Source organism: Numida meleagris, chromosome 5 (assembly GCF_002078875.1).
Source record: "Numida meleagris isolate 19003 breed g44 Domestic line chromosome 5, NumMel1.0, whole genome shotgun sequence".
NCBI lineage: Eukaryota > Metazoa > Chordata > Aves > Galliformes > Numididae > Numida > Numida meleagris.
Genome location: NC_034413.1, coordinates 30,852,033 through 30,866,539, shown reverse-complemented (window position 1 = coordinate 30,866,539; position 14,507 = coordinate 30,852,033). Strand labels below are relative to the sequence as shown.

The 14,507-nt window shown below is 40.2% G+C and overlaps 1 protein-coding gene and 1 long non-coding RNA gene across 7 annotated transcripts in view; one reads left to right on the top strand and one right to left on the bottom strand.

The window, feature by feature from the left end:
- The window catches only part of CTNNA3 (catenin alpha 3), a 460,862-nt gene extending 458,274 nt beyond the window's left edge, over positions 1–2,588 (top strand). Inside the window, exon 18 of the mRNA XM_021399187.1 lies at positions 635–2,588. Coding sequence (XP_021254862.1) covers positions 635–922 — 288 coding nt within the window. The 3' untranslated portion in view covers positions 923–2,588. The remainder of the gene's footprint in view (positions 1–634) is intronic.
- The window catches only part of LOC110399833, a 296,244-nt gene that overhangs the window by 36,746 nt on the left and 244,991 nt on the right, over positions 1–14,507 (bottom strand). The gene's annotated exons all lie outside the window — the stretch shown is intronic.

The window sequence follows — 14,507 nt, the reverse complement described above, 5'->3', positions numbered from 1 at the left end:
TGGCTATGTAGCATGCTGTTTAATATAATAACATGTGATGCAGAATGCATGTTTTGCATTCTGCCTCTCAAAGTTCTCATTCCTGGAAAAAAAAAAAAAGGACCACACAGTCACTGCGATTTATGTGTGCTATCCCACTCTTACAAGCCTTAAAAACTCTGGTCCTTCAGACTACGTTCAGCAGCTACTAATCCAGCTACTTCACAATATCCCTGCAATGCTCAGAAGCATGTGAGCAAGCCTGGAATGTGATGGGAGCAGCTGGAGAATTTGCCAAGTGCTGATGCAAAGAAAATAACGGGTAAAATTTTTATAGCTCTTCTTTGAGGTGGTTTCATTACCCATCAGTGGTAATTGCAGTACCCTGCAGACAAGAATCATGAATTCACACTTAGAGAAAGGCAAGTGACAAACATCTAAATAAGCTTTTATCCTTCACCAGCACAGATTCTGGTATATCACTTTAATTCTGAGCAACATAATATGAATATAATGATCAAGCACACCAAGAGAAAACAAATTATGTTTTACTATATTAGTCTTAGGTTTTAACTGTTGTTTAATCCTGAGAATATTGTGATTTTATTAAAAGCAGACTGGTTTCCTAGACTTACATTTCTGTTTCTTGTTACAGTTGGATAGTGTCACTTCCCTAATTCAGGCTGCCAAAAATTTAATGAACGCTGTGGTGCAGACAGTGAAGATGTCCTACATTGCATCCACAAAGATTATCAAGATACAGAGTCCTACTGGCCCACGACATCCTGTTGTGATGTGGCGAATGAAAGCTCCAGAGAAGAAGCCCCTAATTAAAAGAGAGAAGCCAGAAGAAATCTATGCGGCTGTCAGAAAAGGTTCTGCAAAGAAGAGAATCCATCCTGTTCAAGTCATGAGCGAATTCAGAGGCAGAGAAACAGTCTAATATTCTGTCACTTTTTATGTTCCCCTCTTAAAATTCTGATGATTTTTCACTTTTCCCCCTACTTATTAAATAACTGTATGTTAGTGTTTTGCTTTTCTATAAATCTGTAAGTTCACATTTGCTTAAATTACTTGAAAACAATATTGGATTATTTAACTGCACAGAGATGAAAAGTACTCATTTTGCAGTGTCAAACTATCATGTCTTTATACTGGCAGGTTTCAGCAGGGCACTTCTGAGCAATACGTCATGGCACTGTGTTACAGCCACTGAAAAGAAGGATGCAATGTGCCAAACTCTGCCACAAGTCCTTCTGCTTTTGCTAGTCACGTGTTCCTTCACCACTAATACTAAACTGCACGTAATTTAGGACATACAGAATTTTTAAGCACTGTGTTTATTGGGACTGATACTTAATCAAGATCATTACACTGTGATCAAAACAGCTGGACTGCCTGATGCTAGTTAGCTTTAATCTAGTTTGAAAGATCTGAAGATCAACCCCCTCCAAGGCCTGTAAAAATAGAGGTGGATACATAAGCTTGAAAATTTTTGATGAAACAATGTTATAACAACATGGATCTAAGAATGTAATAAAAAAGCAACGGCTGCAACATAGCTATAATAGCTCTTTAAAAGACCAGTGAAATGTTAACATTAATTAATGTGTGTTCTGCTTCCTAGTGTATTCATAAGCCCTACTACATCTGACTGATAGACTGTTCTAATAACAGAAACTTTTCTAATCACAGCACAGAAGAACAAATATGGAATAAATCATTATTCTGATTTAAGTATGTAAAAAAATTCACGTATCTTGAATCTGAACAATAATGAAGTTTTTGCAAGAACGTAATGACTTTGCTTATGACAGTTTAGTCTCAATGCAGGACGGTTCTGTCTAGCAACTTGTTAAATGACTACATTATATTTCAACATATGCAATGAAGTGCTTTTAGTCTGTGATTACCACCAGACCTCTGTACAGTACCTATGGAAAGAATGTTTTTTCTAGATCTGTTTCAATCCTAAATCCACTTGGATTGATTTTTTAAAGAAGCAAACTTGTCTTGCCCACCATATGACTTGATTTCCCAGACTTCCCTCCTTACTCATCTTTGCTTTGCAAAAAAGATCCTTTTTTGCTACAGTTTTTGCATTTGCTCAGGTGAAAGGGCTCTCTCAAATGCCAAAGCGTCAAATGCTCAGGACAGTACAGCAGTATATTTTCTAGGCTGTTGATTAACAAAACCCAACAAAAAACTGTAGCGATCATGCATTAAAGATTTTACACATCAGGATTCCACTTTCACCAAAATGACATGTGGTCAAATGGAACAAAATTAAGGAAGGGTTTGGAAAAAAAAATATATACTTATTTTCCAACACAGATCTCCTCTGATACGTCTGCATCAAGATCTCAGTCACATACATAGGTTTTTGTTAGTCCCTTTAGGACACAGGGTGTTAAGCAGCTAACAAACAGCCAAATGCAGCAGGTAAACGCAATATATAGCCAGATGCACAATCTACTTTCAGTAGAAACATAGAATGGCCTGGGTTGAAAAGGACCATAATGATCATCTAGTTTCAATCCCCCTGCTGTGTGCAGGCTTGCCAGCCACTAGACCAGGCTGCCCAGAGCTACGTCCAGCCTTGCCCTGAATGCCTCCAGGGACGGGGCATCCACAACCTCCCTGGGCAACCTGTTCCAGCGTGTCACCACCCTCTGCGTGAAAAACTTCCTCCTAACATCTAACCTAAATCTCCCCTGTCTCAGTTTGAAACCATTCCCCCTTGTCCTATCACTATCTACCCTCCTAAACAGTCGTACCCCAGTAGGGGTAGTAGATCTACCCCAGTAGGTCTGCTGGCAGACTAATAAGAGCTGAGATAGATAAAGATTTTGTGCAGTATATTGCAGAGGAGAGTATACATTTTTGTTGCATAGTAAAGCCAGTATCTCCTTGCAGTATCTCAGGCTCTGGCCCACCCCCTTAGATTTCATAATTCTCCAGCAATGCTGAGGTTCAAAAGGCAGCAGTTAGTTAACAAGCTCTGTTTTTTGGGAGTGTTACTCTTAAAGAATCCTCACATCTCTGGGATACCTTTGGTAACAGTCACCTTGACATCAGATGTTTGCAACAAATGTCTTGTTTTCACATTATTAATAAAAAAAATGTACACTGCTGAGGAGGCTTGTCTTTCAGTACTGTGGGTTTTGTTTGGATATTTGTCTCCTTACTGGTCCGGCTGTAGCATATATCCTGGTTAAAAGTCTGCCAGGCCTGCTCCTTCCTGTAAGCAAAGAGTACCTGCTTGTCCAGCACACTACCTGTGCTCTTATTAGCCTGCTTTACATTAGAGCTTTTCTAGCATTCTTATCACTAAAGCACCGTTTATCACTTAATGCAGTGTGCTTTACTGCAGTACCAGTCACTGTTCTTGTAGCCTGGCCATCCTCAATAAACAATTTAATCTCAGCTTCTGATACCATTCCTATTACATGGAACTTCATTACTTCATTAGGGGAAAAAAAAAAGACAAAACAAAACTAAAAACAATCCACCTCTCTGAAAGAACAAAGAAATCAAAAGCCACAGCTAAGAAGAGCCAAAAGAATGATGGATTAGTTTTATCTGGACTTCACCTTCTTGGCTGAAGTTCAAACCCAAATGAAAACAAGGTAAAGCTTATTCCTAGCTAAGGTGGTAGAGGGACAAGAAACAAGTCCTGGATTTGTAAAATGTTCATTGTATTTGCTCATTACCTCCTTCAGCAGACCTGCAAAGCAAGGAACCACCACTTCTCTGCCACTGTTAATAATGCTGATGGGCAATGAGCTGCTCAGTACATTTTACTCAGTTTGTCCCAATTACTCTGTTATCACCTGGAGTTTGTGAGCCATTCCTGCTAAGTAACACAAGTCCTCTAGTACCTTAGCTCCTCAGAAAAATTGAAAAGCCACCTCCCTGCATCTCTGTCCACCCCCAGAGCCTTGCCCTTGTGTAGAAAAAAACTGTTCTGAAACTACTAATAGACTTTGGTTTTGGAAGGGAAAGGGGGAGACATGATAACCTACTTCCAGGGTTTGCTGCACTTACACTATTAGCCTGGAATCAATAGGGAATGCAGCTATAAGCTGCATCTTCAGCAAAGATGACAAAGCATCATGGCATCACACAGGTCTAGTGTTCTAGGTGGTTTCAAAAGGTTTTGGATCTTTTGAAGGCATCCTGAGTTACGTTCTGTGGATCTGCAGTTGAAGCATTTATGAAAAATGGCTTTCTACAGCAAATTTAAGTGAGCTTTTAGAAGCTTCATTTTTAAGAAAACATTTCCAAGTTTTCACCAATAGTAGACTAAAATTCTATGTGGTCATACCTGTTATTTGTGCTTCCAGCTAATACTTAACCCTTACGTACCATACTTGGTTAAACTTAGGAGACTTGCCCATATATTTGTCTCAGTAAATATGTACATAAACAAAGCCCATTCCCTTTGGTTAGAATGCATTACCTGCATACAGATTTTTTGCTGCACACTGAAAGCGCCACTGCTGAAATGACAAATAACCACCTTTCAATTAATAGACCTTAGTTCTTAGGAAAATTTCCTAAAAGAAAAAAGAAACAAAACATATCCAAAGCAGAAATGGCTTAACAGTTCCGGAAAACAAACCAGACAAATGCTTCAAAACCCCTGCTATCTACCATCAGCAGAAGAAAAAAAAAAGCTGAAGGGCTTATTTTTGACTCCAGCATACAAGACATGTTTATGATACAAGTCTGCACTACAAGATATGGATCTAGCAATTTTATTTTTAAGTAGCTTTTTATAGATAGGCAATGTAGTTTCTACTTCCTGATGTTTAAAATAGCTGCATTTAAGCAGGCTGGAGACCAGAGATGCCTGGTCATGCAGGATCATGTTTCCTCTGGACTATCCATCTTCTATGAGTCAGGCTATTTTAGAGCTATTGGCTTTATACTGTAGTTCTCAATTATTTTTATATAAGACAGCAAATGATTTAAAAGCAGCTGAAAATAGTCATGCGGCTCATCAGCTGTGGGGCAGATTGTGCCTTCTGGCACTTCACTTGCATGGGAGCAGGGGGAAAGGACATTAGGGGAGCTGGTGCGAACCACTCCAGCCAGCCTGCTGGTAGGAGTTTTGTCTGCTTTGTCCCAGAGCTCCACACTAGATAGAAACATGACAGGAAATAATTGCTCCCACAATCTGAAAACATGGAACAGAGCACCATGCTCTGTTTGCCCAACTAGTCACCATGGCTGACGTTAAGGGAGACAGGAAGAAAGCTAACTACTATTTTTTTTAAGCTTCTTTGGTCAAGAAAACCATCTTTCAAAGAAAGGATTTCTCCAAAAAAGCAGAATTTTCCTGGAGTTAAGGCCTTACAAGGATCAAGGAGATAACAGCAAAGAGCTATACAGCTCTAACTACATTTTCATAAGAAGGGGAAAGGGATACCTGTCACACCTTACTGTGCTTTGTCTTTTGCAGGAATGGAATTGCTTGGACTACCACCTTGTGGTATTATCCACCATCTGACATCATCATCACAAGCAGCAGCCTCTGTGTGCTCCAGAGGACCCACAATTCATAGGAAGTTCAAGAATTTAAGGTCAGCCAGGAAAGGAGGAGAGAAACCACTGAACCCCCTTCCACAGCTTCCTTGCATTATTTGCAAGCAGTGACTAAGTAACCCACCTGCCATTCTCTTTTCTGATCCACTCTCTGTTTTCCATATATCCTGTTTTCCTATCATCTTTATATTTACACTCTCCCTTCAGCATTAGTTTTCCATCTTCTGTCCTGCACTCTGCACCTCTAAGCAAAAAGACAGTATAAAGGTTTTCAACACCCTCACCCCGCTTCCCAAGGTCTCGATTCACCCTATCTTGTTTTCAAAACGTTACCACAACGAGTATGACAAAAAGAAGAAATTAACGTGGGTATGTGGCGAGCTCTGCAGCCAGTCTAGATCAGCACAGCTATTCTGAGTCCAGTGGTAAAATATCCCCTTGACAGTAGTTACTGCCATCCTTCCTCTATAGCAGCTCTCTAAAAATGTTATCCCTCACCACGGCTGGCTAAGACTGATAAGTCACCTTGAAGTTTACTTTTGAATAGGTAGAAAGCATGCCACCAGTAAAGAGATATGCTCCCCAAAAGAAAATAAGTCTTCCTTGCCCTTTCCTCCTGGTGCATTTCAAACAACTTGTCTTTATTTAGGCGTGTTGAGGCCAACAGTAAAATACCACAATACAAAATGTGAAGGTTATTAATACAGCAATGCAAAGGGCGAAGAGCTTATTGGTAGTATGAGCTATTGAGTCTTGCGGCTGGTGATGGCACATCCTTGAGCACTCTATTATCATAATGCCTGAACTGAAGACTCCATTAATTTCCTGCATCAGCAAAAGCCGAGGACCAAAACTGACAGGCAATAACATATGTGCCCAGTATAAGCAAAATACATGTCCAAATAAACCTTGTCAACACTTAAAACACAAAAGCAGAATAGAACAAGTCAGAAAATATGTGGTAAATGAAAGAATACAAAGAAAACTGTTCCCAAGTAAAAGAGCCCTTACAGTACTGGTTTTCAGAAACATACGTCAGCTCCCAAGCAGCCCTATATTTCTCTTTTCTCAAAGTGAATTCTGTTGTCTCAAGTGTGCTAAAATAAATTCACACTTTGATTTTTCAAGGTATGAAAGGAGAGAAAGAGAGCCACTCTTCCTATATTTTTGCTCAAGGTATCCATTGGATAGAATGCCTCCCCCATCAGTATCTTATGCATTAAGAAATGTGTGTCACTCTAGAAAGAGACTCCTATGAATTAATCTTGTTTGGCTACTTTTCAAATAGAACTCTATCCTTTTATTTCTTAACAAAAGTATGTTTAGCCTTATCTTAGATGAACAAACAAATTTATTTATTTTTGTTTTTTAAAGAAGCCCTTTTTCTGGATAAATCTTATTTCTTTTTCCAGAAACTTTGTGCATTACTACTGCAATCTCCTTTTCCTTAACTAAGGCATCATCTCAGAATCACACTTTGGCACAAAACTGGCAGCTAAGTACTTGAATCTTGTTACTCTGTGTATCAGACTTAACCAAAACTTGAACACTCAGTATGCTGCCTAGACAATGGGCACAGACTTACTCAAACCAGGCATTATGCCAAGTCATTCGATAACATATGGTAGACTTCTCACTTGTTTGCTGGTTTGTTATTTTTGGCAGATTCGTGTACTTAGTTCATACAGTAATGAAATACAGAATTACTCACTTCAGATGTTGTATATCCTATAATACGCAAATGTGGACAAAATACTCAGTGTGTGTAGGGGGAAACATTGGCTGAAACACTTTTGGTTTAAACACAGTCACATAGCCTTTGGTAGAGCCACTGAATTAACACCAACCAGTATTTGGTCAGACTATAGTAATGCTTTACCTTCTAACCCCATACCGAGAGAACAACCTCATCACATTTCATCATGGTGGGTGTAAGCAGTGACTTACACCATAAAAAATTCTCATGGAATTGCCAGTATTGCAACCAATATAGCTAAGAACATGCTCAAATGATCTCTTCAGAGGATCTGGTACTCAGATTGTAGGTATGCGCTTTGCAGAAGCAAAGTCACACTGCTGGCACATTAGGTAACAACTCGTTATCACCAAGGTATGGTCACTAAAAGACACATTTCTTACTCAAAATTTACATGGACTGTTACAGAAGGTATAAACATGAAAACACAGTGGTAGGTTCTGCCTGACATTTTGTTCTTTGCAAACTCCTGTCATACTTACCCTTCAGAAAAGCCCCACTCCTTCACATAAGGACTACATGCACGCCACAAATACCATGAAGAAATGCAGCAAAAAAAAAAAAACAAACAACAAATTACACACCTGCCCCACAAACATTTACCCCAAATCTGACTGTCCTAATACTTAGGTGATTTGTGCCTTAGCCTGACATGGAAGTAACTCTACTTGCCTGCTTTTGTCTAGAAGTGCATCTATCAGCTGCAGCTTATGGCAAAAGTATAGCAACTGCACCAAGTCAGTTGGAAAGTAAACTGGAGCTTAAAACCTCGATTAGAAATTGAGCACAGAATACATCTGCCCATAGACCTCAGAAAAAAAAAACAGAACAGGGTATTTGTATTTGGTTAAAAAAAAAAAAACCTACAACTTTTGGAGTAACAATGATTTCTATTTTCACTGACATCTTTGTCTAGCTGCAAGAAGCCAAGAAAATTTCAAGCAACTGAGATCACTTCACCCAGCCTCCTAATCCCACACCATTCTTAGTTTCCTCACATGTTCTCAGGACTGGTCAAAGGAACGTAGCGTGTACAAATATACTAACATTTCTAACATTTCAGCAAGCGTATCCACCTGAGAAATTTCATCTGAAACATTTATTGTAAATTAAACCCATATTCTCAGCTAAAAATAGTACTCACTGTGTAGGCAACCCTATAATTAGAATGAATTCAAGACTCAAAACTACAGAACTACTGTGTATTCATCCCTCTTGACCTAGCCTCTACTGTATTCTATTTTGTTTGAAGCTATTTTTTAGCTTGTATGTAACACACTGCCTGCTACTGGGTATTACTAGATAGAGGTTGCATAAGGTACCGGGTTCAATTGTGATCTGAACTAAGGTTTCATTTCTTGAAAATTTGTTCATAAACCAGACTATGTTACAGTATCTTGGAGACTGATGTCTGACAAACCCAAAGCTTTAAGCTAACAGTCTCATCTTTCCCTCATGCACCTCCCATAATTCCATCTGATACCTCAGCCAGGCCCACTGACACCCTCACTACTTTGTTCACAACAGCCTCTGACTTCTCACTGCTGGTCACACTGTCTCCTCTGAGGCGCTTCCTCGTCTCTGGAGAGAAAGATCTTTTTCCTTCCTGTCAAATCTATGTGATCCTGCCCTGCTCACGTCCTCCTGCTTTTCTAACCTGGCAGATGCTGATGGATATAAGCCCACGTTGTTCTCCACAGCCACCACATCACCTCCCCCTGCTCCAAATTATTCTTTTTCCTCTTACTGACTGTAATTGCCTACCGTAACGCCCAAAGATTCTAGTGTCTAAAAGGAAATAAAAGAGGGACTAGTGGTAAAATGCTGAACAATTACATACACATTACATTACATACAGCATACACAGAAGAGGCTTCAAAAAACTCAAAACCTTAGACTGTGTACAGCACGCAACAAACTTACTGCAGTGCCTAGAGGTTTTTTCCTTTCATTTCACCAAAACCAGTGTGATTTCTAAACAGCAATACTATTTCCTGCTTCAGAAAAAGGTTACTTTCCTTTTTTAAAACTCCCCATCTTTAAACTTGTTTGATCTGGAAACAGATGGCAAGCCATATGTCATAAAACAAAATTAGAATTTCAGGGGGAAAAAAGAAGAGGGAGTGAGGGTATGTTTCTCGTTTAAATTCTTCATTAGGCTCCTGAAGTCACTGCACTGCAATTCCTTGTTGCATAAGCTTGTTACTGTGCACCCCCAAAGTAACTTCTTCATCTCCCAGGAACAGAACAGTTGAATGGGAATAGGACAACTACAGACACTCCATTGCAGGAAACTAGAATACAGGTCACAACAAGGATTCATAATAAGGGCATGGCAATGAAACAAAGCTGCTTTTTCTGTACTGTTTTATAGCTGAAGCAATTTTGTTAAATATTTTGCTGGGCCATCCAAGCAGCAGATCACGTCTTGCTTCCTGAGCAGTACAGTAGGACTGCATTAGTCAAACAGAGAAACTCAGGAGGAACAGCTAGATTGAAAGTAAAAAATCATCAGAAAAAGCTCCTGCAAACATTTGAATTACTGTGTTCCAGTAGTGATGAAGTTAGTTCAGTATGAATTTCTACTACATTCAGACAAGAAGAAATTTTTAGGATAAATCATTTGCATATAAGAATTATCTGCACTGACTATATCATCTTCCATAATTTGGTTATTTCATTGAAGAAAACTGAAACACGTGAAGACTGAAATTAGTTATTAAATCCATGTGAATGGTCATCTTCCAATTACTGGCCATACTGAGAGTGCATTTTTGTAATAGAATTGGATGTAATGAAATTTGTAAAATGAGGAACAGAAATGGATTTAAAGAATTGATTTTGCTTCCAAAAATGCATTTTCTCTTGACATCTTTCATTTTTTCCCCACTATCTCTAGTGGATCACTACAATTCAAATGGCACCTGGCATCAGCAAAGCAAAGAAATTGATTTCTATACCAGTGAGGCAGTAGTAGCAAAACTGCAATTTTTATTCATCCTGTTCTGTGTAGTACAGTTGGAAGATGACATCTGAATGAATGGTGCTGACTGGCCACAAGTGGTGTTCCCAGGATTCAGTACTGTGGCCCATCCTGTTTAATATCTTTAATGATCTAGATGAGGGCATTGAGTACATGCTCAGTAAGTCTGCAGATGACTCCAAATTGGAAGGAAGTGTCAATCTGCTTCGGGGTAGGAAGGCCCTACAGAAGGATCTGGACAGGCTGGATCACTGGGCTGAGGCCAATGGGATGAAGTTCAATGAGACCAAGTGCCAGGTCCTGCACTTTGACCAAAACAACATCATACAGTGCTACAGGATTGGGGCAGAGTGGCTGGAAGACTGTGTGGAAGAAATGGACCTGGGGGTACTGACTGACACTCAGCTGAACACGAGCCAGTGGTGAGCCCAAGTAGCCAAGGTGGCCAATGGCATCCTGGCCTGTATCACAGACAGTGCAGCCAGCAGGAACAAGAGGTGATCGTCCCTCTGTACTCAGCTCTGTTGAGGCCGCACCTTGAGTACTGTGTTCAGTTTTGAGCCCCTCGCTACAAGAAAGACACCAAGGCCCTGAAGTGTGTCTGGATAAATGCAACAAAGCTGTGAGGAGTCTGGAGCACAGGCCTTATGAGGAGAAGCAGAGGGAGCTGGGATTGTTTAGTCTGGAGAAGAGGAGGCTCTTATCACTCTCTACAACTACCTGAAAGGAGGTTGTAGCAAGGTGGGCATCAGCCTCTTCTGCATATCTAGCAATAGGACGAGAAGGAATGGCCACAAGTTGTGCCAGGGGAGGTTCAGGTTGGATATCGAGAAAAATCTCTACTCTGAAAGAGTGGTCAGGTGCTGGAAGGGCCTGTCCAGGGAGGTGGTTGAGTTGCTGTCCCCGGAGGCGTTCAAGAAACATTTAGATGTTATACTGAGGGACACTAATGGTTTAGAGGGCAAATATTGGTGGTAGGTGAATGGCTGGACTAGATCATCTTGGAGATCTTTTCCAACCTTGGTGGCTCTATGATTCTATGAGTGTATCTGTGTTCTGTCCACATGTGTATATTTTCATGTTAATACAGCTATGTGAAGAATAACTGGCCCTATGGCAGGTTTTATGCATAATTTTTACTGTACGCTCATTTCAGACATTTCACTCCCTCATAAGGCTTTGCATTGAAGCACCTTATTTTATGTCCAGAATAAAACAGGTAATTTGAGTATCTTTTCTGAGTTTCTCACGTATGACTGAAGGAAAGTCATTTGGCCTGAGTAGTAGTATAAAGTAAAACTGATGATATAGTTATAAAATGAATGTAATTAACTTCTGTAAAGCAATTCAAATAAAATGTCTTCCATAAATGCTGAAACAGAATAGTAGTGAAGAAGGCATGCACTGTCTTCTGCAGTGTGAAGTGCTGGAATAAGTACATGACTTATGTAAGGTAATCTACAAATGCCCACAACTACATGTCACCTTGTAACAGCTGTGAGTGTAACAGAATGCACTGTCACCATAAGTGCTCTAGGCCAGGCAACAGATTACAGAACTACACATACACCAGGACTACACCTGCAAATGACTCTGTAAGCCTCAGAGAGCACACAGCAACTCGGAAAGCATTCACACTGTTCCAATTTTAGGCATTTAAATTAGCAGACCATGCAAACTAACCAGGTCTCCACTAGGGACTTAAGCTCCTCCTATGAGCAATTCAGAGTGCCTGCAATAGTGACACACTTTGAACTGTCCTGGGGCAGTGTTCCCATCTCTTTCGACTGATTACAGCAGACCTAGCTAGCAGAGATACCAAACTGAGAAGGTCCACTCTCCTTGTGTCCAGCACACACGCTGCTGGGGAGAGAACTGCTGCTGACTGACAGGCTTGGCTTCTATCTTGCCCTAGTGTTGTCCTTGGCTGCATCTGGTACCTGCCTGCAACAGGGTACAGCTGGACAAACGGTGCAGAAGACCGTGCTGTGCTTGTTCTGAATGCAAGCTGGTCCAAAGCCACTTAATGCCTAGCGTGAAGCAAAAACTGATCATAGCAAACTGAAAACCTGTTAATAGAATCAGTGCACCTTAGATACTTGAAAGAATGCTCCCGACACTTTGAACCTATTAATTTACTCAAACTCTAAAGAGAAGGAAATGGCTACTGAATATAATTAAAGATTACTGCCACAGAAAAAATCTTTTCTGGAAGTCAGGGAAAAGTCCCTTCTTTTTCATTAGCATCTATGTTCCAAAAATGATGCTTGCACTGAAAACAACAAAAAGTTAGCTGAAAGTTCTCAGGAGGGTGCTCTGCTATTCAGTTATACACAGAAATTTAAGCACTGGAACAGAAATCCCAGAGGTGAGAGCAGCAGTTAGACCTACATTTATATAAGAAGGAAGGAAATGGGGAAAGGAACGGTCCAGCTTCAGGGTCTTCCTCTCTTTGGCCAACCCTGTGGTGATTAAGGAGCTATTTTTTCCTTTTTGATTGAAACATCAGTAAAAAAGCTGCATTACCTATACAGTCAGTAAGCAGAGGAGCTGAATGGCACTGTATGGACTGTAGCAAGGTAGGTAACGCTTCATTTGCAGGGACAATACTTGTCACTGGCCTTTGTCTGTATTGTGGTGCTACTTTTTTAATTAAGTGTGACAGAGCCATTTGCTTCTCCCAGTCACTCCCCAGACTGCAATGAGCTTCTGCCTGGGCTGTCTCCATTTGTACAGCTATGATGCCACACTGTCTGCACTGCTCTCTTGTCCATTTTAATGTATTAAGCCATCTGCCAAAAAACAGAGCATGAATAATAAGATTCAGTCCTTCCCTAATATGAGGGTAGTGCTCTCCCATGCCATTTCCACTCATTTGATTAGCTTTCCTTCAATTTCTGTTCAGGATAGGAAAAAAGGCTATTTACACTTTCCTACTTTCTGCCAATACAAACACATTTCAAAATTCTGTCTGATCTAGGCTTAGCCTTTTTCATTTACTTCAGCCAGGTAAGACACATGAAAGGCTGTGTCAGCTACTGAGAAGCAAAGTGGGACACATTTTTTTTTACTTATATGTTACAGGTAGCTGTATACCTTTCACTGGAGGTACAGGGTTCCTGTACTAGCTGCACCTGGCAAGCTTACATTCCAGGGCATGACAGACCATTCTGTCTGTTATTCCCACCTAAACTACAGGAGGAGCTGAATGATGATCACCACGAGAAATACACTGCATGACTGAGTAGGTTTACAGCACGGTTACAGAGAGTACCCCAGGAAAGACTATTCCACACAAACATCACCAATGATCCAGTATTTTACTCTGTTTTAATAAACAATCCCAAATCTGTCTATTCAGTCTCAGGACCTACAGAAGTACTAGTAACACCTCTAAGAAAATGCTGGAGATGACACTTCCTCTGAGCAGAAATTCCAGTCCAAGGGGCTGGGCAGGTCTGCCAGGATGACTTTGTAAGCTGCTATCCCGGAGTACAACTGAATTTCTTGCAAGTGGAAACAGCTCTTCACAAACTACAGTAATTATACACCTTTGGTCATCTCTTCCATTTTCAGCTTTTCCTGAACCATCTGTGAATGTAATATCCAGGATCAGCATCTGATGTGATTTTAATTTTACTGCCTCAAATATCTTGGACATTTCTTTGTTCTTACTTGAAGATCCATATGACTTGCTGAAAAATTTAATTCTTATTTACACTGTGGACAGTGCAAAGAGTATAAATTACACCTTCACCCATGGGCAAGCCCTTTGGACTCTGAGAGCACTTTAAAAGTATCTTAGTACGAATGAGAACCTGTAAGACATTTTTGATACAGTTTTTTCTGAAAATCTGCATTCTGCTGTCCTAACTCCTTGGACACATCATTTTCACATTCTCTGCTCCTTGTATGTCAGGACAGGCTAGCGTGAATATGAGAATGAGGCACACACAGGCTTCTTCATAGTAAAGAAAACTTAATTTTCTGCTTCAGAAGACAGAATTACTGGTTCAAAAGGTCATCAAACACTAGTCTCCTCTACAGAGAGAAAATAACGGAAGAGAGTCTTGTAAAGGAAAAGTCTTGGATAGATCTGACCTTTTGGTGATACGTATGAGAAGATGGAGAAAATACAGAGGGTAGATACGTAACTGCAGAACTAGCGTTCTTGGGTGGTTGTTTTTTTTTTTTGCAAATACTTATGTATTTACTCTGTCCTGCTTTGATGCAGTAATT